At 39.6% G+C, this 26898-nt stretch overlaps 1 protein-coding gene across 1 annotated transcript in view; it reads left to right on the top strand.

Annotated features, from left to right (window-relative positions):
• The window catches only part of LOC135470717 (receptor-type tyrosine-protein phosphatase kappa-like), a 43805-nt gene that overhangs the window by 5267 nt on the left and 11640 nt on the right, over positions 1-26898 (top strand). Inside the window, exons 3-15 of the mRNA XM_064749752.1 lie at positions 3013-3124; positions 3376-3513; positions 5686-5919; positions 7788-8003; positions 9805-9900; positions 10461-10607; positions 15067-15210; positions 18294-18431; positions 21276-21413; positions 21963-22080; positions 22693-22796; positions 24120-24286; positions 26411-26498. Of these exons, the coding sequence (XP_064605822.1) occupies positions 3013-3124; positions 3376-3513; positions 5686-5919; positions 7788-8003; positions 9805-9900; positions 10461-10607; positions 15067-15210; positions 18294-18431; positions 21276-21413; positions 21963-22080; positions 22693-22796; positions 24120-24286; positions 26411-26498 (1840 nt within the window). The remainder of the gene's footprint in view (positions 1-3012; positions 3125-3375; positions 3514-5685; positions 5920-7787; positions 8004-9804; positions 9901-10460; positions 10608-15066; positions 15211-18293; positions 18432-21275; positions 21414-21962; positions 22081-22692; positions 22797-24119; positions 24287-26410; positions 26499-26898) is intronic.

Genomic DNA, 26898 nt, shown 5'->3' with positions numbered 1-26898 from the left:
GTGCATTGTTTCTAAGTAATACTTAAAGCCAAAACAGTAACGTGTAACGAGGTAAAACAAACAACCAGTGGCCATTTTGGCCATTTCTCTATGAATCACTTTTGATATTCAATCAAAGATGAGAGTGTGAAAAGTTTCACTTGAATGCAATCATACCTACCCTATAGATGTTAAATCGCCAGCTAAAATACATTTATTCTTTCAACAGTCAACCATTTACCTGTCACTGTAGTAACTTTCTTGCAATCATAATATGTGGAGGGGTGTGATGAGATACAGACGTTTTCCGCGCGAAGTTAAAGGCCTTTTTCTGAACCCGTCTATTCATACATGTACTGAAAACTTTCTATGTTGAATGCGGCTGTCTTCAGGTGGTTAGCGCGCTGAGTTCATCTCCAACCCATGCTGGCTTCCTCTGCGGTAGGTCTGGCAGCAACTGTGGATGGTCGTGGGTTTTTCCCAGGCTATGTCTGGTTATTCCCGCCATAATGCTGGCCACCGTCGTACAAAAATGAACCATTTTCGAGTACGACAGGTGTCATTTTTTGTGAGATTTGGATGTAAAAGCTGGGTCTCACCTGGCATGTCATGACGATGGGTTTGTGCACAGGACCGTGTGTCAAATTAGTAGATCGCCCTGGCTTATACGGTACCATAAAGCATGTATAAAAACCAGCCAGCCTAATCCCATTTCAATTTCGCTGGATGCACATTGACGCATGATATATTTTAACTAGATGCAAACTATCACTGCAGAAATTTACAGTGTATAAAGACCCGATACTCTCTGTGTGGCATTGTTATCCAGTTAGTATAGCTAGTTTCAGTGTCAGTCCATTGTTTCGAAGTAATAAATACAGCAATATAGTGAGCAAACCAAGCTGTGTCACCAGCTGATTTAATTCCAGCAATAGTGATCTGTAACAAGGAAAATAAGACCAGCTCTGCCTATTTCTGTGTTAACTCTTATCCACTATAAACATGAAATTATCAACGTTTGATGTGTAAAAGTTTCACTTGATTGTAATCATACCTACCACGTGGAGGAAATATCTCCAACCGGCATATATTCACTCTTTCAAAAGTTAACCAATTAACTGTTACTGCAAGACTTTCTGGCGGTCATAATCTGTGGAAGTGTGTTATGAGATACAGACGTTTTCCGCGCAAAGTCAAACACGGTTTTGATAAACATCCCCCTGAAGTTCGTTTTGCGGTGACGTCGTAACGTCCTCTGGCGTAACGTCCATTTCTACATATAGTGAAAACATCCACATAGGTCACAACAACAAGTTAAGGTGAAAAACAAACTGGAGACGGCTTTGATACAAGTGTAATATTCTTAAACATGGTGTAAAACCACACCCACTCAGCAAGTCAGTTTGTAGAAAATTTAGAGGTTAAAATTAGATCCCATTTGCGTAACATATCCCTACATCTCATTCACATATTCCCATCAAACGTTGAATGTGTGCAGGCCTCCAAAAGATATTATGTATTTCACTACATCCATAGTTAACTCCTTCATCTAATTACAGACTCAGTTAACAAGAAGCTAATTTCATTGGGCATTTAATATAATGGGGATCACTGAAATTAAATTATCTAACTTGGGCTACTTTATGAGCACTAACTTCGTTGTCCTCGGGTCACATGAGTTACAATTCCGTTCATCCAAGCAGGATAGTTATGAATATATTTTTTTTATTTATTAATCTATATATTTATTTGTATCATACGTGTTTACGTCCTACTCAGGAATATTTTACTGAACTATAAAGCCAAACTTATGTAGAGTAGAGAAAATAGCATGTAATAATTCATAAGCCACGAGGAAAGGGTGACAGACTAAAGAATTGACATTTCTTAGCTACAGGGGAATAACACAAGCTAAATCGTTACATGTAACCCTTTCAATTGTAACAGACAGATCTGGTTAAACGTGTGGGGTAAGTGGGTTTGTAAAGACGTATGTCATACTGAAGGGATGGTATTTCACCGATGCACCTGTGTCTCTTTGTCAGGCTATGACCTATTTACTCCACACATAAGTAAGGCATATCTCGATACAGTGTTACAAGTAAATCAGAACATTAATTATAAAGTAATCAAAAAGTCAACTGCCCAGCATGACTGTTGTTTCTATCTTTTTTCAAGATTTGTAATCCTGACATGTTAGCTACAATACGTTTAACCATGCTGTCTGTACCTGTGGGCTTATAGAATGAAAGAGGTGAAACGCATGGCAAAGTGATCTTTAAAAGCCTTGGTGTTTTTCACGATAAAAAATATAAATTCCTTGAGAAGTTGACACAATGGCATCACGGTTTCTACACGAATAACAAATTCTGATTTATTTAATTGTACGTTTCCATGTATATTCTAACATCGTTGTCAATCATACCAGTTAAGATAAATTTGGCTCAGTGTTTTTGGTTGTACCTTAATATGCTTGAGAACGGTGTTGGAATGTATATCGAACGTTTTGGAATGAAATGTATGTATGCGTGTATGTATGTGAGTACATGTATGTTTGGGGCTTAACGTCATACATCTGCATTTATTTTTTAAATAAAAATCAGTTTAAAATGTCCGATTTTTTAACAAGAGATCTCAAGCTGAGAATATGGAGATTTCAAAATGTTCCCTGCTGTACAGATACGTAGAGGACAAATGAAAGCTAACACTGAACCGAAGCATAGCTGAGACATTTCATAACATGTTTTGTGTATAGACGTATCAGTAGATTCAGGCTCACAAATAAAACGATTCATGACACTCACAAAGAGAGCAAATAGTGTGACATATAACACAAAAGACTAGAGGCTAACCAGACTTACCTGCACAGAATGTGTGGTGTGAGCCACCCCACAATTTGAACGTCTGGCTTTAGTTTACCAAGAGTATAGATGATCACTTCCTGAATGGGTTTTATTAAAACCAACCATGTTAATACGCAGGAATTTGGGCTTAGTAAAGGTTGGTGTAGACAGCACAGTCTGTGTTGGACAGATCGGTGACAACAACCTGACTGAATCTCTCCTTCTACGAATCATCAGGAATACATTCATGATGACGCAAATGTTTCTCATCTTCACCATTTTGCTGCTGCTTGCTGTGAAGGGTATGTGGATTTATTTAATGTATGTAACACTGGAATGCACATGTGATTATCAATAAGTGGTATAGTAAGAAATGGTTAGAAGAAGAAATGGCATAAACGCAGTAATACCATTATTTTCATTACATATTTCATTATATTAACTGATTCCTTTGTCTTTACTGGTACATACGTTTCTACCACTGACCAGCTAATTCAGTTTTCGATGTTGTAAAACCTGGTTCTTTTTTCGTGTGTTGTTTTCTACCTGTCAGCTAATGAACAACAGTGTCGGTTTGGAAGTGCAGGACAAAATTGTCGGTATAACTGTAACTGTGACGGGAACTGTCACCCTGAGACAGATCTTAAAAGCAACTGTGCACCGGCCTTGGACGGGCCTACTTGTCAGAGACGTGAGTAGACCCAAATTTAGTCCATTTCTTTTAGCTAGTCGGCTATAGTTTCCACAGGTTTATTGATTTTCCTTACTATTTATGTAGTAAATTTGTCAACTTGAATCTCAAAAATGTATATCTGCTAATTTTCGCCTGGTACCATGCCATACTAGCACTTCTCTATCTCAACAAATCAACCTAGCGTGACCAACGTTTTTTAAACTTTGGTTGCTGGAAGTGATGCAGGGAGTTCAGCAGTAATAATTGGGCAAACATTTTCAGTTCTATTAAAAACAGACAAAATTCTGATATATTTTAACTAGGTTCAAAATATCACTGCAGATACTCTCTGTGTGGCATTATTATCCAATCAGTGCTCCTTCACACTTTAGTTCCGAGGCTAATCTTTGACCCAATAGCCAGGATTTTGCATGTATAACCTATATTCACCTATATGTAAAAATTGCCTTTCGTTCGTGATATTTAAGATAACAAGCTCTACCATTGATCTGTTGTACGTCTACATTAATGCAACTTAGAATGCTTTTCCTAATTTGTTATACAATAGCTGCACCAACATGCGGTTAGAACAAACTTCACTTAGTAATACAACCAACACTACTATATCAGCGAATACCCTAGCTGGAATTTTGTAACAGAATTTCATAACACCCAACTCTAAAATGACACTGCCGTGCCATCATATACTACAAGAGATGAAACATAATTCATTTGTGAAGGTTATATTATACTAAAAAATGCGAACAATGTCAAATATGGCAGTGTGGGAAAGAGGGTTTAGATTAAAGTCGACAGCAGTTTAACATATTGAACTCCGTCCAATATCCACCATGACACTTTTTTAATAACGAAGCAATGAGTTCTTCACGTCAAAACCGAGATTATGCAGTTTAACATTATGAATTAGAAAAAGTGCTCTAACTTTATTTAGTGAGCGAGAATATGGAGGTCCAACGTATCAATGTGTAGAGCTTGTGTTTTCACATGAGACTGATTAAATGCAATTTTGGTAGCTAATATGACGGAATTTACAGACAGCTGAATATAGGCGACTGAATAAAGGAAACAGGCGATAGTTGACGAACCCAAGATGGCTGTGTACTGGAGATTTTTGGCAAAACAAAGAACAGTGACTACCGCATAAACTGGAGAAAATAAATGTTTTCACAAAGACATTTCTGCAAATCAAATAAATTGTTTCCTCTCACAATAATGCTGACCGCGGTCGTATAAGTGGAAACATCAATCAAATATATTTTGTTGTTTTGTTTGCAAGTGGAAGACTTTAGTTATTAGCAGTATTAGCCCATTGTTTTGAAGTAATTCATGCAGTCATATAGTAAGCAAACCAAGCTGTGTCACAAGCTGATTTAATTCCAGCAATAGTTATCTGTAACAAGGAAATTGAACAAGCCCTGCCCATTTCTGTATTAACTCTTATCCACTATAGACATGAAATTATCAACGTTTGATGTGAAAAAGTTTTACTTGAATGCAATCATACCTACCACGTGGAGGAAATATCTCCAACCGGCATATATCCACGCTTTCAAAAGTTAACCATTTAACTGTTACTGTAAGATTTTCTTGTGGTTATAATCTGTGGAAGTGTGTGATGAGATATAAACGTTTTCCGCGCGAAGTCAAGGACGGTTTTAATAAACATCCCGCTGAAGGCCGTTTTGCGGTGACGTCGTAACGTCCTCTGGCATAACGTCCTTTTCTACATATAATGAAAACGTCTATGTAGGTGACCGTAGTAACTGCTTTTGACCCAACATGGTGACATCTGTGAAAAACAAACTGGAGACAGCTTTGATACAAGTGTAATATTCTTCAACATGGTGTAAAACCACACCCACTCAGCAAGTCAGTTTGTAGAAGATTTGGAGGTAAAACTTGGATCCCATTTCCGTAACATATTCCTACATCTCATTCACATATTCCCATCAAACGTTGAATGTGTGCAGGCCTCCAAAAGATATTATGTATTTCACTACATCCATAGTTAACTTGTTGTTATTCATTTCCTGTAGAAAGATGGAATAAAAGCAGATCACAATAATATCTTTTACATTTGGTGATTCTTACCTATATGTACATGGTGTTTATAGTCTACGGGTTGATGTGTAATATTCAATTAGAAAATGCATCAATTTGATTTCGTAGGTAATGTGGCGCTGAATCAGCAGACGAGCCAGTCATCTGATTATGAACAGGGCAAGTACAAATCTGGAGTAGCCGTGGATGGTAAAGCGGGTCATGTTCTGAAGGAAACACCTTGTACTCACACCAAGAGTGATTTACGAAGCTGGTGGTCGGTAACACTGAACAGGACGTACAATATTTACAGATTCCAGATTTACAACAGAGTCGGAAATTGTAATAACAGACAAGATACATGTAAGTGATTATAACCAGTTAGAAGAATGCTACCATGTGTAGGAAGTAAATACGACTTTTCTGACAAGTGAGCTCGTAATTCAAAACGTGCATGCCCTATTTTAATATGCAATGACAGACCCGCATGTGCATGCACATTACGTATGATACTTGTGAAACTGTTTTGTTTACATGGGCGGAAAAATCCGTGGCCGAGGTGGTTAGGACGACAGCACAGCGTGATGACACTGGAGCCTCACACCAATGCAGTCGCTGTGAGCTCAAGTCCAGCTGGGGCCTCCGTGGCTCAGTCGGTTAGCGCGCTAGCGCAGCGTAGTGACCCAGAAGCCTGTCACCAATGCGGTCGCTGTGAGTTCAAGACCAGCCTATACTGGCTTCCTCTCCGGCCGTACGTGGGAAGGTCTGCCAGCAACCTGCGGATGGTCGTGGGTTTCCCCCGGGTTCTGCCCGGTTTCCACCCACCATAATGCTGACCGCCGTCGTATAAGTGAAATATTCTTGAGTACGGCGTAAAACAACAATCAAAAAAAAAAAAAAAAAAAAAAGCTCATGCTGGCTCCTTACTCCGGCCGTACGTGGGAAGGTCTGTCTGCAATCTAATGACGGGCGTGGGTTTTAACTGGGCTCTGCCCAGGCATCCGTCCACCGTAGTGCTGGCCGCCGTCGCACAAATGAAATATTCTTGAGTTCGGCGCAAAACACCAACCAAATAAATAAATAAATATAAATTTTTTTTGGTTGCACGGCGAAACCGTTGTAGCCGAAGTAAGTTATCGGCGGTCAAGGTTTATATTCTCCCCTCTCTTAGTATCCCTTCAACACGTCGGGACAGTATGTCATCGACACCATATCTGGAACCTGACGTCAAAACCAAGAGATACAGGAGAACGTTGTTCAACGATGGGTTAGTAGTGAGTGTGATCTAATCGGATACAAGAGCAGGTGGATTTGTGTTAAGTGATCCAGTTGCGTAATGCGATTGTCATTCAGTTTTACGCAATGAAGAGTCTCACCAAGTCTAATCACAATGGTCACTTAACTATCACAAGTTGTTCCTGATTATGTTTCGGGCCTGCAGGTATGTGATTTAATTGGTTTCGAGTTACAGTTCTACACGTGCCTATGTAACATGACTTATTGTGGCCAGTATTTAGGATCATCGAGATCTTCGTTTTCTAGATGTGTGTAAATCTGAGCAATAACTGTTTCCTTATTCTCAGATAGAGTGTGTTATGGCGAAAAAATTGGCTAATGCAATGCGAGTAAGCTTATGACTTCGTAGAAGAAGGTAATAAAAATCGATATACGTACTGGTACGTTTTTTTCACCGATAACAGTTATAATCAGTTACAAATCGATGCGTGAGATAAATCTTTACATTACTTCAACAAAGATATAAAATAAAAAATAGTAATACTTGTAACTAATAATCGCAGAGCTAAATATCTGACAGGTGTCAAAGAAACGTTTCCTTTCAACGAGCATCGATTTACTTTCCACAAAAGCCATGAGAAACCGAAAGCACACAGCCGAACATAGCTGATAAATGTTTATGCGTTATTACTATGATATCTCTACGCTCTTGCATTAAGTATACGGTAAACTTTGAACCCCAAACCACAGAAGCCAGTAATGATGATTGTGCGTCATGTAAGGCAGTGGAAACCAAAAGGGTTCATTACAAATAAACCTTAGAATCTGGAGCGGTGACACTTCTTGCGGATTTTTTTTTAGCCATAATGCTCTCGAGATGAGGCCTATCAGGTTAACCGGAAGTTCAGCGTCCTTATTTACGTAAATGTAGGTAAATGAATTTTACTTACACGAACACAGTCCGGTATTGTATGTTACATGTACATACATTCCAGGTGGCTCACGACTGAACGGCTTTACTCTGAGTGTGGAGACCAAAAATCAGAGCTACAGTACATGTTATACAGACACGACAGACAATGACTACGGTCCTGGGGATATCGTCAACGGTAGTTGTAACGATGGTAACCCGAGAACAGGGAACACGGTCCGGATAAGCTTACCGTCGAATTTATCAACACCGTTGACACTTTGTGAAGTACGACTGTTTGGTAAGCAAGATTAATTGCTTATAATATTTTGATTGAGACACTACTGTTTCCATTACATCACAATCAATAGATTTAGGGAAAGTGACCGATGTGTTCATTTGATTGTTATTTGGTGCTCTACTCAAAAAATGTTTCACTATTACGACGTCTGTCGGTTTTCTTAGAAGAAAACAGATAAACCACAAAGAAAGCACAGAACGTCGCAATTTCCTTTAAACAAAGAACACCTGACTGAAAGCCTAGTACGAAACACCAGGAGCTACATGGATCCGAAGCTGTGGTTAGTGTCAGTGTACCTTAGCAGCCATCAGACCGTTAAGCGAGAAAACCCCATCCCAACACCATACCAATCCCCATACCAACCCTTTACCAATCGCTTTCCAAGGAAATGATTTTTTTTTCTGATCAGTTAGATTAATATAAACTTACTAGTCAATCAATTGACAGAATTAACTGTTCAAATACACGGTTCCTGCTTGGAACATTTGCCGGGCGTTAGACCCCAAAATTACACGCCAGCATGTATTAAGTGAGTGAGTGCTCACGTTCGTCGTGCTTAACATTGTTTCAGTCATATGACGAACGACGAAGCAAGTATCAATGGCTGGAACACTTCACCAGATTTTTAAATCCACATACTTCATTTTCTGATGGTTCTCATGATTATCTGATGTTTATTACTGTACCTGATGATCTTTACGATGTTTTGATGGTTTTAATAATCATACGAGTGTAATCACGGTCTTCCTATTGTTTTCAAGATCTTCTTATGATCTTTACGATCACCATTTCCCAATGATTGTCACGTTCTTCTAATTGTCATCATGATCTTATAATCGTCTTCACATTCTTGTAATGATCTCCTGGATCATCGTATAATCATCACTATCTCTTTCCATGTACACGATTATAAAAATTACATGCTGCAATGAAATATAGAGAAGACATTGCACAGTGAAGGTTGAATATCATGTTCCAGGGAGATGTGAAAATGATGACCCACAAGTAGGTTATCATTTCCATCTTTCAGGAGAAAAATATGTATGATGTTCAACCGTCACTGTGCAATATTCTATTTATTATTTATATTTTGACAATATCATGATTTTTGTATTTGAACAAGTTTAAGCAATGTTTTTAGCTGTAGGCCTTCACAGGCTTTTTGTATATAGCATGACGTCGCACATGACGCCTTGTGTGACGTCGTGTATTCTTGCGTGACTAAGAAATGTTAAAGTTTACTGAACTTCTATTATGACGTTTTTCTGCTAAGCTTGAATTGGAACGTCATAAAACAAAATATTTCTTTGTGACGTCATGGCGTCGGGGAGTGTAATAACAAAAGTGATATCTAACTTTAGTTAGTGAGATATCACTCTTATCAGTGACGGAAATCCTGACATTTCACTTTTATATAAATCATGAATAGAGGATATTGCACACTGAAGGCTGAATATCATAAATATTTTTCGAGTGAGATGTGAGGCGTAAGAAATGTTAAAGTTGTTAAAGTTGACTGAACTTGTATTATGACGTCATTCTGCTAAGCTCGGGTTGGATCTTCATAAAACACCATGTTTCTTTGTGACGTTTTGGCGTCGGGGTGTGTAAAAACAAAAGTAATATCTATCTCTAGCCAGTGAGATATCACTTTTCTTAGTGAAGGAAATCCTGACAATTCACCTTTATATAAATTATAAATTGTTGTTTACAAGTCTTCCCATATTCATGTAAGTAATAACGCTGACTGTGTGTCATAAGCTTTCACAGTATGATTATTATTATTATTCCACTGTTACAGTTTGTTCCGAGGGTTGGTATGGAGAGATGTGTGACAAGGAATGTGTGACAGACACGTGCTGCTATCAATGTGATGACGATGGACTTAGGTGTGAAAGTAAGCGGCAGTCAAGTACTCAGATCTGCAAACCTTCACTATGTAGATGTATACAAGGCTTCTTGGTATTTGGATCTAAGATATTTTATGAAACCATTTGTATGTATTATTACACGGCAGCAAATATTCGAAGACTACGGGAGACTTACTTCTGTAAAGGCCGAGATAGTTTCTTTTAGCGTAATTACTGGACAGTTTCTGTGGGAACATACGACTGTCATCCATCGTGCTCTACGTTGTGAAGGACCACAGATTTGCTGTCACACGTGGACAAGTGTAGGTTAGCTAAATTATATTTTCGTCTGGACTTCAGTTATGCGCATTTCGTATATATATATATATATATATACGTAAGATATATTAATTAAATAAATATATTCAAGATATATGTGTCTTCTATACTAGGCTAATCTCATTGATTGAGAAATAAGATTTCCTGCACTCTTAATTTTGTATGCACTATATTTAAAATCTGAAATTTAGGTTGATTGTCTTCGTGAATGTAATTTTCACTTCAAGAAATATGAAATTAACAATATCATTGTGTTTTTTCTCACCAGAGTGTGTGAATGGCCGATGGGGTACAGACTGTGGTGAGGAATGTGGACATTGCTGGAATAATACTGCTTGTGACAAGGACACCAGTGAATGTCCGAATTTATCACCCAGGTGTGAGAGTGGGTTTCAGGGTTACAATTGTACAACAAGTAAGTGTTTGAAAACTGTTAACTTTTTCTCTTTGCATGATCCCGTCCTAATTTCGTGCTTTATATACCCTGTATCTTCTCAATACTTTGGTTATTTTTGCAGGTAAATGTTGACCTGATTTTGTTATCACCTGACGCTTCATGCATCATACATGTATAACAACTGCGCATTTTTTAAAATATAAAATATAAACAAAGACGTACAGCGTACAAAGCAAAACCAGAGGAGCCACGACAGTGTGATGGCTGACACACAGTCACATGTATTGGGTGAAATACGACGGCTTGTTAGTTCACTTCAGTTGGGGTTTTATTCTAATTGTTCATTAAAATGTTTAAATACTGAATTGTAATTAACTGGACAGGCTTAGAATTACTACAAAAACTGACTTGTAATTAACTTGACTGGCCTAGAATTACGACAAAAACTCAATTGCAATTAACTGGACTGGCCTAGAATTACTACAAAAACTGAATTGTAATTAACTAGACTGGACTGGCCTAGAATTACTAAAAATGCCGAATTGCAATTACATTTATCACACAAAATTTTAAAAGAATTCAAAAAGGGCAAGACCCCGGTGATGCTTAGTCCATCAGCAGAGCCCTGGTTTATGCAGCGATACAATATAATTAAAGACGTACAGCACAGAGAGTAAAACCAGAGAAGCGATGATAGTATGATAGATAGCAAATGGTAACCCTTGAAATACGACCTTAATACATGTCAGTTTACCTCAGTTGGAGTTTTATTCTAACTGTTCATGTAAATGCTTAAAGGAGATCCCCAACGACTTTTTTTACACTAAATGTTCTCAAGACACAATACTTAAATTTAAAAATATTATCTGAGCTATTTCTACTCTAAAAAATTCCATTAAACTTTGGCTTGGCAAAGGCCTAGCCGGGTGACGTCATGTCGGTAACACCTGCCGGGATTATGAATTGAATAGCCCTGCAAAGCATTGCCAAATCCATGCATTAGGCTCGTGTGCTCTTCCACCATTAGTCATCGTACGACTCAGTCTATAATTACCTTACGTGTGCAACTCTTAATTAGCACCCTGAAAATTCACAAGTAAAACAGTTTTGACCGATTTTCACTCACATGCGTTTATGACGCAAATGAGTTCTCCTCTAGTTTCTCTGCCACGAATTGGACATTGCCACGTAAAAATTTGGCATGGTTTCACAGCCCACAGACTATAAATTTCTATGGCCAAGTCGAGCGATACCCGCTGCGACGCGAGGATCTGTGATATCGGGCCAGCGGATCGTGAGTTGTAGTGACGAGGTAGAAAAGTCTCTTGCTCAACAGCGGTGAAAGTAACAATAGAGCTTACCTGTAATATTTACCATAAAAAAGGCTTGAATTATATTGAACAGAAACAGTGATTGATAAAATGCCAACTTGAACTTTATGGGAGTCCAGTTACGGGCATCAAGATACGGCATGCTGTAAGGTATCCCGCGCCCGCTATGTCTGGTGTGAACAGGAGGGCCGCCCTGCAGCCTCGTGGCAATTCCAGCGTCACCCTACAGTTCGGGTCACTGTCTGCTGTTTCAAACAAGCAAGTAACCAAACAACTACTGCATTCCGCGAGTGATAATCCCGACTTTTCTTTTCTTTTTTATTTGTTTTTCGGGAGCGGGATATAAGCCTCATCCTTCGGTCTTCCCTTTTTGTATAGCATGGTAGAATTAGCAAGTCTCATACATGTACGACTACGAGCGAGTCCTCCGTGATAAAAGGGTGTTTACGATGATCACCCTGTGGCATTTTCTGTGGCATGTAACTTTACAGTATCCTGCGTGTTACTCCACTTACAATCCATACATTGGGATGGAATAATATCGAAATTAGTTGTAAAAATATGGCGATTGTCTGTGTTGTACGCATAAAGATGCCTGCATCACAAGGGTGGCTCAGTCGTAGTTGGGGTACATCTCCTGATGTCCGATCACCAAAATCTACCGTTTTTTTTCCATTTTCGAGGTTTTAAAAGATCGAAACGGATTCCGGGAACATTGAACTATCTATATGCAGTTTGGAAGGCCGAGCATCGGGGTTAAATAGTAGCACATTACACGTACCCAATCACAATATCTTAACAGAATTAAGTAAAGCAATGCAATGGTGTAAATTGACGTCATGGTTTAGAATTACCGTTACTCAAAATCCTGTGTTGTCATCACATTTAACACACATTCACATTTAAACAATGCTAAGGGACCAGGCCTCGCGGATGCCGTAGTCCAGCAGCAGGATTTTGCTTTATACAGGAATACAATATAATTAAAGACGTACACATAGAGAGTAAATCCAAGACAGCGACGACAGTGTGGTAGCTACTAAATTGTCACACGTAACAGGTGAAACATGTCCTCTTGCCAAGTACAAGATTGACAAGCCAGCTGTTTCTTATCTTTACTCTCCGCTACAAGTACCCTCACAACAGATTTTGTCCTTGTCGTACCAAATCATTTTTCAAAATGTCATCCATTTTGCAAAATATATTTTGTCCTCGCCGAGCACAAACAGACAGGTAAAAAATTGCTGATATTGCATTCATTTTAATGACTCAAGCCAAAACAAAACAACAACATGAGTGAGAACACTATAAAACCCATTAGTAGACATACAAATAACAGGTAAACTTAAAATATGCAGAGGTTAATTCAACTCTTAAATGAACAGTAGCATAGATAAGAAGTTAATGGGATATGACTAGTCTACAGCCTATAAAATATAACTTCAGCTCGACCTGACTAGAATGGTAGTACATAGGCATCAAGTACAAAGTCAGCTGCACTTGAAGAAAATATTGGACACATAATAGTTGGACATAATTAGGCACAAGTAATGAATAAGTGTAGAGGCACAGGTGCATTTTGTGGTTCTTCAAACTTTCTGGACAAAATAGACCTATGTATTTCCGCACTTAATTGATGTGACTGATGGAGAATTAGTTACAAAATATCGCAGTGATGATAGTGTAAATTTTTCGACGTCACTACTCTAGAATTACTCAACATGCAGTGTTGTCGTCACATTTATCCTGGTACATTAGTCCCAGATTTAATATGCAATGACATTGAAACAATGCAAAAGAGATTAGGCTTAAAGTATGAAAGTCGGATAAAGACGTCAACAAACCATCATAATATACCCGACGCCTCATGCCATCTCGAGCGATGGCACGAGGCGATGGCACGAGGCGATGGCACGATGATGCTAGTGTGTCATCGTTTCGTGTCATGGCTTCGTGTCATCGCTTCGCGCTTCGTGCCATCGCCCTCTCAGAGCAGTGCCCTGTGGGCATCATTTCGTGCCACTGATATTTTTATATATCCTGGTAGGATTTGTTTAGCGATGAGCGTTTATCCCTAAGCGTGTACACACAAGAAGCCAAACAAAAGTCTCTTTCCTTCAGTCAGTCGCCTATATTCAGCTATTTGTAAAATCGGTCGAACTCGGTACCAAAATTACCTTTCGTTAGTAACAGGTAACACCACAATATATATTGCACGTTTATATTATTGCAAGGAAAATTCAGTTAGACTGTATATAAACTATAGTAATAAAATGTATGTACCATAATGCACAACGTTACTTTTCTTAAGGCCGATGGCACGACGGCATGAAGCGATGACCCCATGACACGATGCGATGGTACAATGCTAGTAATCGCTTCGTGCCATTGTGCCATCGTGCTTTCGCTTAGTGCCATCGTCTCATCACATCATGCTTTCGCTTCGTGTCATCGTATCATCGTTTCGTGCCATCGTGTTATCTTCTCGCCCATGGCATGATGCTGCGAAGATGGCCTTATCCGGCTTCCGTCTTATCCGGCTTCCATATTTAAGGATGCTTAAATGTAGGTTTATTCCTGGATTTTGCAGGAAAAGCTAATCCATTCTCTCTTTTCTCCGCGTTTTGATTTAGGAACCGAAAAATATTTTCCTATGTACATTATGGAAAAATTCGTCACTGTTTTTTTTTATATATATTTGGTGGTTTACGCCGTACCCAAGAATATTTCACTTTTACGACAGCATGCAGCATTATGGTTGGAGCAAAACGCGTAGAGCCCGTGGGAAACCCACGACCATCCGCAGGTTACTGTCAGACATTCCCACGCATGGCCGGGGAGGAAGCCAACATGAGCTGGACTTGAACTCCCAGCGACTGCATTGGTGAGAGGCTCCTGGGTCACACTGCTGTTCTAACCCACATTGTTGTTTTACATATGACTTGCCGGTACAAGATTTTCTTCCCTGCACTGTGTACAATGCCGGAGACTTTTAATTCTGGTTAGATAACTTTGAAGTTACACATAGCAAAGCTCTAACAGGGGATGTGGATACCTGTATATGTAATGAAAACAACTATATAATGCTGGTTTTTTACTGAATATAAGTATTAGCTGAACGCGTTATACATTCATCTCACGACCAGACTGCAGCTCATATACATGGGGTCCTGACTGTAAGGAGACCTGTGGTCAGTGTCATGGCGGAGCTGTCTGTGACGGGGTAAGTGGGGACTGTCCCTTGGAGAAACCTCGCTGTGCCATAGGATATACAGGACCTCGTTGTGAACGTAAGTCACTGAAGTTCTAACTCGATTTAGGTATGGAGGTAGCCATAATTTAGGGTGAAGAAATGTCTATTTGTGTTACTCCCTTAGGAAGCTGTGTTAATCTTTCCTAGGTGAAACGTGTAAGATTGAGAGGAATATTGCGTTTTAAGGTTAAGTTTTAAGAAAATTTTTTATGATCTTTAGAATTTGACAGTCCTTAAAGTCCAGTGTGTTTCATTGGTGACTTTGGGGTTTAGAAAGAACTTCCCTGGGAAACCCGTCAACACAAAAACACACAATGCCCTGTGTCCGCCATTTATCAGACAAACTAAGCATACATATATTAGTTCAAATTTATGTTTACTTTTCACGTAATAATAATCCAGCTGGCTTATTTTGTATAATATCCCTCTAGATCCCAAGGCATTAAGAAACCAGCCAAAAAATTTCTCCTTGAGAATAAATAACCTCAGACATGTAAAATAAACAAATCCATTGTCAGTTTTGCCATCGGACCCACGTGACCTACTTTTTAAAAATGTTGCACACGTGCAACATTGGGATACAATGAAAAGAAATACGGAAGGATTGTTTTTTTTATGATTTATTATAGTAAACATGACAACTGCAATTTCATGCAATTTGATGAAGGTATCGTCACAATTAGAAAAGAAACCACAGTTTAGGCATTGTATTCAAGAAATACTAGGGCAGACTGGCTTAGTCAAAGCAATAAAATTACAAAATAGACATACACCAAACATGTTCAGTGCAACAGTGCGTTTCAGCATATTTGCCTTATGAGAAATGTCTGAACAATACCATGCTTTACCACACAGTTATTTTTTGTGGTATGCGAGGAAGCAGTTTCGAGGCTCGGCTCCAGGAGAAAGGCACAGGAACACATTGCACTTGCCACATTTCCACTGGGTGTATCCATTGGGACAATACCGACAACGGTTACGCTTTGGCTGGGCCATGGGAAAATGGTCGTAATTGTCATACCGTACATCAGGTTGAGGTGCTGCGGCGTAAGCTCTCTGTTTTGCCGGAGGTGGGGAATTTAGGCTTGGTCGTCCTACTGGCCGCGCAGGCTTTCCTTTCTTTGTAAGAACCTCAGCAATCTGGGATTGGACAACCTTTAGTGGGAGGGCTTTCCCAACTCCATTTATTTGGCAATCCCGTTCATACAGGAACCAGCTGTTTACCACACAGATGGTCAAAGTGTGGTAAAAAATGTATAGGTACCATCTTCGTCCTTTGATTTGGCGTTTGTAGAGAGTACACATCATGTCCAACAGGTCTACCCCACCCATATTTTTGTTATAGACAGTTATTACTGCTGGTCGATCAACTTCAATGCGTGCTTTCTGTGCCCGGTCATAACGTTTCACTTTAGTAAGGGGTTCTGCACTTAGATAGGTAGACATCATTGTAACAGTCTTATTGTCCTGCCATTTCAGAAGGGCTAAATTCCCCTCCTCCAGAGTAACGGTGTCGTACGACCCACGCCCTCTTTTAGCAAGGTCCTTATCAGATTCTAGTGGTGCATTATGTAGGCGGTTTTTGTTGACTGTGCCTGTGTACTGAAATCCCCTGTTTTTCATTTCAACAGCCAAGTTGAAATTTGAGAAATAATTATCGGCAAATATTTTGTAGCCGCGATCGCGCTCCAATGAGCTACACAACTGCAAGACAACATTCCCGCCTAGCCCACAGCCATCAGCACCATCAGCTTCAATGCCGGTACCCTTTCCTTGATACACATTGAAATCGTGTAAGAAACCACTTGCATCACATCTGCCCCATAGCTTAAACCCCCATTTCTTGGGTTTCTTGGGCAAATATTGACGTAGAAGCGATCTTCCTTTGAAAGGGATCATAATCTCGTCCACACACTGGAATTCTGTATTACTCACTTGTGCAAAATTTCCTCGCAGACTCTCTATCCACGGCCTTATTTTCCAAACGCGGTCTTCTTTTAATTCCTCTGTGACAGTATTGTTATCCACAAAGTGGAGTGATGCCAGGATTTTTTGGAAGCGATTTCGGCTCATAGCATCTGCTATGGATGGGTATCTCAGTCCAATTTTCCAGTAATCTGCAATTTTGGGCATTTTCACCAATCCCATACTGTAATATATCCCAATAAAACTTTCAATCTCTGATGTTGCAAACTTAGATTCTTCCCCAAACTTTTCTAGAGAATATTTATTTGTTTCCACAGTCAAGTCTTCAATCATCTTGTCAGTTATGAACAGCTTTAGGTATTCGTAAGGTGTGCGGTCACTAGAGGGGTCTGGCGTAACTTGTTCTGGTACAAAGTCAGAATCAACAGGTACAAATTTGTCCTTTGAAAAGGTATAACTGGTCTTCAAACGAACAATTTTCTTCCGCTGGCTCTCTGCATTTAGTTGAGCTAAAGGGCGATCATCATCACTGTCGCTGGTACTATCACTACTACTTTCTTCATGTGTATCGTTGTCAGGTGGTTGCCAACTTTGATCATTCTTATCATCTCCCCAGCCATCATTGTCGTCATCAGATTCTTCAGAAAACCCATCAACTTCACTATCAGATGCGGTCACTATGTCCAAAACATCATTCGAGTCTTTGAACTTGCGTTGCGCCATCTAAAAGTACGAACAATCATAGTCAAATAATTTGGCCAAATAGCTTCTGTGTAACAGTATTTACCAATGTTGCACGAGTGCAACACGAGATAGACACGCTTGTATGCCATACACCGCATAGCTTATTGTAATTGTTATTGGGCTCCTTTTATTCACAAAGCGATATACTTTCATTACAAATATAGAAAGAAAATCAAACTAAAACATATAACAGAAGAATAGCTTATATTCCTACCTCCAAGTACCGGCTGCTCGCTTTACAACAGCACCGCCATGTGGAAACGTCACGTGATCGGCTAATACATGCGCTACTGCCACCTACCCTCTGAAAGTGAAACTAGATTTGTTGCTTGTGAGCTACAGTGGGATGTAAAGGAAAGCTCTGATACTATAAGGGCTATTTATAGAACAAGCTGTGCACTGTTGCACTGGTGCAACTACGGGATCTAGAGGGATATATCACATGCCCAGCTTGCCCAGGTGGTACATTCGGTAACCAGTGTCGGGAGGAGTGTGGACAGTGTAAGGACGGGAAACACACGTGTGATCATGTGAACGGCACGTGTACCAGCTGTGCAGGCGGGTGGCTGGGTGACCTCTGTAAAGAAGGTACGCTTAGGCGATAATAATTTACAATTTGTTTGAAATTTAGAGATCTTTGAATTCGAAAAAGTTAAATTTCTTTAGAAAAGTAGCTGGTGTGTGTGAGGGAGGATGTCATACTGGTGTGTGTGTGAGGGAGGATGTCATACTGGTGTGTGTGTAATTGAGGATGTCATACTGGTGTGTGTGAGGGAGGATGTCATACTGGTGTGTAAGGGAGGATGTCATACTGGTGTGTGTAAGGGAGGATGTCATACAAGACGTGTGGATTATCACCAGTTGGTCCCACCAACTGCTACAAGCTTATCGCCACATTGGTGATTAAACCGCGCAACTTTCCGAACGAGATTTAGCTTACTCGAATTCACAGATCTCTACATTATCGCCAATGGATCCCATGTTCCTACAGCAGTGGGTAAATGGAAATGGGTTCGGCCTATGTCCTCAAAACAGGAAACAGTGGATTCAGGCTTTGTGCAGAAGATTAGAAAATGGGAAAGTATGATTGGCCTAGAATATGATATCGGCTCAAAAATGGCGGTCTTCTTACTTGCCCTTTTCTCTAAAATGTCCCAGCTGATGAAACTACTGACAGAGTTTTTAGTAATAAATGCAAATAGGAAGCTTATAAAACGCAAAGTTTTGAACAATAAGCCGGTAAGTACTACCGAAATACACCAACATTCTTAATTTTATACAGGTCACAAGGCTGTTGAAATATCAACCCACAGTCCATTACGTAGAGCTAACGTATTTAATCACAATTTTTTATTTGGAACTTATCTATTTGAAGGCTTCAGATCTGGCGGTGTTTAACTAGATTATATGTAATTATTAATTGTTATTATCTCTCCATAACCCTTTGTATATTTGGTTTACACAGCTATCTCCCCATTACACTGGGTATATTACCTGTGTCACAGCGTTCCCCTGTGTAACCAGGGTGATATCGTCCCTCACAGGTACCAGTCGTAACGTTAGAGACGAGACTAGTGCAGTTCTCACTACAGGTGTTACCGAGGGTTATAAAGAGATAACCGTATAAACACCTGTAGAGAGAACTGTATTAGTTCCGCCTGTAACGTTACGACTGGTGTCTATTTAAGAGGATGTCATCCGAGTTAGCCTAGGGAACGCTGTGACACAGGTAATATACCCAGGGTCATGGGGAGATAACTATGTAAACACCTGTAGTGAGAACTGTATCAGTTCCACCTGTAACGTTACGACTGGTGTGTGGGAGGGAGGATGATATCCGCGTTACACAGGGAAAAGCTGTGACACAGGTAATATACCCAGAGTCATGGGGAAATAACTGTGCGAACACCTGTAGTGAGAACTGTATCAGTCCTGCCTGTAACATTACGGCTGGTGTGTCTGTGAGGGAGGATGTCATCCGGGCTACACAGGGAAACGTTGTGACACAGATAATATACCCATTGTCAATGGGAATTAACCGTGTAAACACCTTTAGTGAGTACTGTATCTGTGTTGAGAGTAACGTCACGACTGGTTGTCGATCTTTTCAATCAGGACACTGTTCAAACTACCGCACGTTAGAACTTAGCGACAATTTGCATTACCATGCATGCATACATTCGGGTAGGAGGCATTCTCGTAGAGATCTTTGGCAGCATTCTTTGAAGTGACCACCGTGTGAAGGTTTAACCTCATTTGGGATTACCGCATTTGTTGTATTGTAACAATTTTGATGCAGTGAAATAGCTTTATAAGAACGGGTCCTGCTAGAGGTATAATAATTCCATAGGATCAGTACGTTATCCGTTCGGCCCTTATCCCATCCCTCCCTTCAGTATGGACAGAGTACCCAGAATTTCTGCCACTCTGCTTTATGATAAGATCTAATTCCGCTTAACCCGCGGCTAGGGACTGTCTGCCTATTCATCGTGCTGAATTTGACAGCTAAGTTGGATATATCAGCACTTACGATCAAAGCGCAGCTGAGATACATATTCTGATTGTGGACAACATATATATTAGCACGATACTTAATTTAATGTGGATTTTACTCACTTGCCTACAACATTTCTTGCGTCTTTCCATCATTGTTGAAACGATTGACTGCTTCTCTTAATTTCGTACTTAATTCACTTTCTTAGTTCTATAGGGGTTTGTGTTCGACGTTGTTTTGGGAATCGGACTTCAGATTGTTTACCTGGGATGTTGATTTTGTTGACGGCTGGTATACCAGTTTCCATCCATTTCGACCGGCCCGGATAGCACAGTTGGTAGAGCGTCCGCTTCGGGACCGGTAGATCCAGGATCAATCCTTGATCGAGTCACACCTAAGACTTTAAAAGAGGAAGTTGTAACTTCCTCGCTTGGCGTTCAGCATGAAGGGGATAGTGCAACGACTGGTTGACCCGTATCAGTATAATGGCTCGGGCGGGGCGGCTTACTTGCCTTCGGTAAGTCGTCTCAGTGAAGCAGCACTAAATAAAATAGCGGTGGAAATCCGTCCTGCAACAAGGAGGCACATTACACGTACATGCACCCTAATGATTCCTTCGTCGTCATATGACTGAAAAATTGTTGAGCACGACGTTAAACCCCAAGCACTCACTCGCTCCATCCATTTCGTGCCACATGCATAAGTAATCCTTTACGTGTGCAAAGCCTGTAAAGCTAAAACATCGGCCACTGTGTTTCACTGAAAACTTTAGAATCCACAGAGAGCTTTCCAACTAAACCCGTGAACACAGAAACACACAATCCTCTCTATCCGCCAGTTATTAGACGAACCAGGTGTACATATCATGGTTCACCTTTATGTTTACTTTTTATGTAATATTCATCTAGTGTACTTTGTATTATGTCGTACATCCCCAGCTTGCTCCAATGGTACATTCGGTGACCAGTGTCAGGAGGAGTGTGGACAATGTAAGGACGGGAACCACACGTGTGATCACGTGAACGGCACGTGTACCAGCTGTGCAGATAGATGGCTGGGAGACTTCTGTAAAGAAGGTATAATGGACTAAATTGTTGAGACTTCCAAGATCTCATAACGACTCCCCCATTTGTTCTTTAGTGTCTCGAGACAGTTACTTAGGTTAAGCAAATTATTATCGCTGGGTCATTACGCTTCGATCAGTGAAGCAGTTTCTATGGCCATGCCTGAACATCTGGGGCAAGGCCGATAAGTTTTGAGCGTAGCGTACAATATTAAAGACTACAGCATAGAGATTACAACTGGAGCAGCGAGCACAGTGTGACAATGCCAAGAGATCATGCCTCTGGGAATGGTTAATCCACTAGCAGAATTCTGCTTTATGCTGGAATACATCACAAAAGTGAACGGAGTAGAAAGTAAAAAACAGAACAGCGATGATAAATGGTCGTACGTACCCGAGGAAGTACAGCCTCTTTTCAATTTACAACAGAGTTAGCACTGATGAAGTTAGAGACAACAGTGTGAAAAATGGTAATAGTGATACTATCAACTCTTCTGCCGTTCCAATGGCAGCATGCTATTTTGCCTCAGCTTTCATTTAATCATGTTTTTTTTATATGCAGAAGCGACACTGTTGGATGGCTCAAATATTGAGATGTCAGTCGGCGGTATAGCTGGTGGAGTCTCAGGAGGCGTTGTTCTGCTGCTGGTCGTGGTTGTTGTTTTCTTCATCATACGCAGGTACTGATGCGTATAGCTGGTCTTTGGCCTTAATATTTTCGATTTTTGTTAAAAGAAAAGGCAACAAATAACATAACCTTAGTTATTTGGAGGTGTGGAAACAGACCTAAACGGACACAACCGTTTTTTCCTGACGTGCTTGGTAACTCCAAAAATCAACTTTTAATGTGGAATTTTTGCAAGTTCATTAGATGCACCATGTCAGAGCAACCGGAAACAGGGGTCGTGTCACTTATAGAAATAACTCGAGCCTAATTGGTTAAAATTTACAAACATGTAATATTAACATCGCTACCCTATCTATTTTTTACAAATGTGCACCATTTTGCTTATTTGGAACTTAGATATCTCTGTTGTGCAACATCAGAAATATAAAAAGGTATATTTATGAACTTCATGGGGGATATCTTATCGATGCATATATACTTCTGGACAAGTGTTGTCTTTTCTTTATTTTAAGGTTCTTTGCTTCCGTATATACTTTTAATATATATTCGTGGCAACAATACATCAGTTCACAAAAATATAAAAAATGTTTTTTTTTATTTTTTGTCGAATATATTTTAATGATATCATCTATTTAAGATTGCGTTACCGTGGTTTACTTGACAGACGGCGTCGTGGATTGTCTCAGAAAGACCCGGATGCAGAACTTCAGCCGAGTCATTTAGTGGCGAGGCCTCAGCAGGATGATCCACTACCACAACACAACATCGGTGTGTCATTTGTTTGTTTAGTTGTGATTCTTTGTTGCTTTTGTGGTAATGTCTGTGAACTTAATAGCTTGATATCACTACGTATAAACTGCATTACATATGTAGAGTATACACAGATATCACTTTACATGAACTGATAGATGGTTTGATATCATTACATACGAACTTAATCGTTTCATATCACTACACATCAACTGGTGGATAGTTTGAAAATAATACGTATGAAATGGATGGTTGATATATTCATGAACTGTTTGATTTAATAGAACATGTATACATGCACGTGTCATGTGAATGGTGAGATACAAACACATACATGTATGAACCGGACGGTTTAATATCACTACATATAATCTGAATGGTGTAATATTAGCACATATATGTGTGAAATGGACGCCTTGATATAACCAGATATGATTTGAATGGTGTAATATTAGCAGCATACACATTTGATCTGGACGCCTTGATATAACTAGATATGATCTGAATGGTGTGATATTTGCAGACATGAACTCAGTGGATTGACGAACTGAAAGATGTGACACTTGTACATATGAACTGTATGGATTAATATCAGTACATAATAGAATGTGTCATTGTCAGTGTCATTGGCAGACTAGTTCATTGAGGAATGAACCAGCACCACTTGAGGATATGGACTCGCCCAGCCACAAGGAGACAGCATATGTCTGTCTACATGTACACACACCTAATGACTCCTGGTCGGCATTAAAATACTGAAAAATTGCTAAACGCCAAGAAAATACTTAAATGAAAGATGTACAAGATGAAAAACCATTAAAAAAATTCAAGAAAAAAGTTTGACTTGCTTATTTAAAACCCAATTTAACCAAGAAAAATGGATGTTAATATTTTATTCTTTGGTGGCCTTTTCTGGTCACAATGCTACCAGTGACGTCATATAAGGTTTTTGTAGCTTACCACACATTAGACTCACATTACGTTTCATCATTCAAAAAGCATATACATGTACATATAGATCTATGGATGCATCCGCCGATTTGACCTCGAGGCAAACAGTATAGATGTTACTTTAATGATACCTTTTTGGTCACAACACATAGAATCTGATCTTTTAACACAGTTTTACTCGATTAGAAATCCCCCCCCCCCCAAAAAAAAGTAAATAAATAAATAAATACAGCTATTTTCCTGGACGGTTGTTAATGGTCTTTCATCTGATATAAACCTCATCTTAGGTTGGCCCTTGCCTTTAAATATGACCTGAAAACCAATGTATACATACATACTGATACGTGTAAGGGTTTTTTGTTTATATCTCACCTTTTGTTCTACATACAGAATACGATGAAGATGATGAGGACGACGAAGACGTTGCTGCTGATGTAGCCTCGGCAGACTTTGTGAACCCTGTCGCAGTTCAGGAGAGCACTTGTGTTCCCGTGGAGGAATTCCGACGATACATGCTCAGGAAAAAGACTTCCGTGGGATTTAAGGCTGAGTTTAAGGTAGAGAAAAAGCTTCTGAGAAAATCCAAGTTGAGCGAAGACACTAGAGATAAAATGGACTGGTTAAAATGTTATTAGTTCATGCTACCAATGCATTCTTAATTTCTACATTCTGTTATATTCCATCTGCAGTTTCAAACTTCATGTTATTTTCATAGAGTATGAATATGAATGTCCACAGAGGTCTTTATATAGCATATGTGTTACCAGTAACTAAGGAACATGTTACGTACATGTCAAAACAGGCAGTGGTTTAGTTACATGGCATAATACATGGATGAATTGTTGCTGGGAACAAGGTCGTACATGTATAAAGCTGTTAAGTAGCGAACAATAGATAAATCAGTACCTGAGAATGTCTATCCACTGGGCGGCTAGTGACGATAAAGACGCATATATATATATATATACTAATATCAGTTATGTAGCATTTGTAAGACCTCCTGTGTAACTGTATAGCAATTTTTATAAACGTCACAAATTATGACCACAAAAACCTCTTTTCCCATCTATGTAAAGGATATTCCACCAAATACTGCCACACCAGGTTTGTCTAGAACATCCAACACTCTGCTTAATAATTCTGTCCATTTCCACTTCAAATGTAATAAGATATTTATCGTATTGAATAACAGCCAGGAATAAGAGTCAGGTTGAACATACGAATGATTGCAACCAAATCGCAACTAAGAAACATATTTTGATCAACGACAAAATAAGAGCAAGCATGGTACATACACGATTTGGTTTTAATTTTTTCATCTGCAACATTCCTTGCGTACTTGCGATATTGCTGAGAACTGTTGACGGCTTCTCTCTGCATTATTCCGTGTAAATGTCTTCATTTTTTGTGCTTCCCTAAGTAAATTTGGTAGTTTGTGCTGAACGTTGTGATAGAAACTGGTATTATGATTATTGACCCGGAATATAGTTGACAGGTCGAATGCGAAAGCCTGTGTTGAGGCTTGGATTCACCTTTATTCTTTAGCTATCTGTCGTCTTCGATGATTGGCTCCCATCATTAAAACGAGTCCAACCTGTAAATGGCGACCTCGTCCCGTTTATAAACAATGTCACGTCCAGCAGAGTCGCTGAAATATTGTAACAACTGTAGGCATCAAATTATCCTATGTTGAAATTGAAGATATGCAGCTTCCATTGGAACTTTCCACAAACCGCTGGCCTCAGTGGGAGCGCCATTGCTTACGCTAACCACGGTAGCCGTTACGGGTTGGTTTTGTTCTGACGTGGGGCGATGATCTTTGAGGCTGGTTAGCTGCTCCGAAAAGAAGATGTCACCGCCGATATTATGGCACTTATATGTGTGAATTCTAAATATGTTTATTCTCCAAAGGACCTGGTATGGTAAGGAATCGACCCCAGTAAAAGAAGCTGTGCACCTCAAAAAGTGAACTTAACTATAGCTGTGAATTACAGCAGTTGACACTCTCTTTGGCCTACTTCTTTTTTCAGTTCTGTTTTACTCTTCTTTTCCTCTTACATGCAAAGCATGTAACTCATAAAACTCCCCCAAAAAACATGATCAAGTCGAAAAATGGCAGGCTGCTAAAGTCACACTGAAATATCTGTTTTGCAACAGACACCGTAATACCATAGCTTATCCATTCTAACTCAAGGCAACACTTAAAATATGACAAAACTGATCACATTATAAAGTTTATGTTTTACATATGAAGACAAACGTTAACTAAAACGAAACTTTGACAGCACGTAGAAATATACACATGAAAGTTTCAGTAAAGATATATTTCTCTTGAAATACTGTAAATTAGGAACACAGTGCCCCGTTTGTTCGAAAAATTTGTGTTTTTGACCGAGAGAGCATTTTTAACGTGTTATTACTGAGCAATCCTCTCTTTTATGGCCATGACACTTAAATAGCTGCTTCGACCAACTTTTATACTTCTGATTTGAAAATTTATAGAATTGTACTAGAAGTTTGAAATTTGTACTTATCGTACCTCTCTGGGGCTGATTCTCCGACTTACCATACCAAGTCCTTTTAATTAAACTATGTACTACTCTTAATCCGTTCTCTTTTTGACCTACTTAACGTTACCCCTGAGGTAAACCGTTAGCCACAGAATCGATTGTTTGCTGCAGACATTTCCCGTGGGACTACACGCTAAGCATGACGTGGCTAACAAACCTGAGAACAAGAACAAAAGCCGTTATCGGAATCTCGTGGCTTGTAAGCACATTATACTCCATAGTTATGGAAACCGGTTAATGCCTTCATCCAACCATTGTACTTTACAACCGCTCGGCTATGGAACAACTTGATAGGGCGATGACAAGATGTGATCGTTTCATGGTCCCATGCCCTCGAGCCACAGCGTCATGGCTTCGTATCTTCGTCCCATGGATTCTGGTCATTGCCAATAGCCATGCACCATGGCCCAATCCTTTCATACGATCACGCCATCGCACCGTCCACCGTCGGACGATGCTAAGATGGTACGATGGTGCGATGATGACTTTAACCGACTTCCATACATACCGGCTATGTTAGCAAAGAATTGCACTGATTCTTTTGTTAAATGATCGTTTGATGAAGCAATGTTATCAGAATTCCATACATAGTTTAGGCA

Source organism: Liolophura sinensis, chromosome 7 (genome assembly GCF_032854445.1).
Source record: "Liolophura sinensis isolate JHLJ2023 chromosome 7, CUHK_Ljap_v2, whole genome shotgun sequence".
Lineage (NCBI taxonomy): Eukaryota > Metazoa > Mollusca > Polyplacophora > Chitonida > Chitonidae > Liolophura > Liolophura sinensis.
Note: the sequence above shows the minus strand (reverse complement) of the source record. Positions and strands in the feature narration are given on the sequence as shown.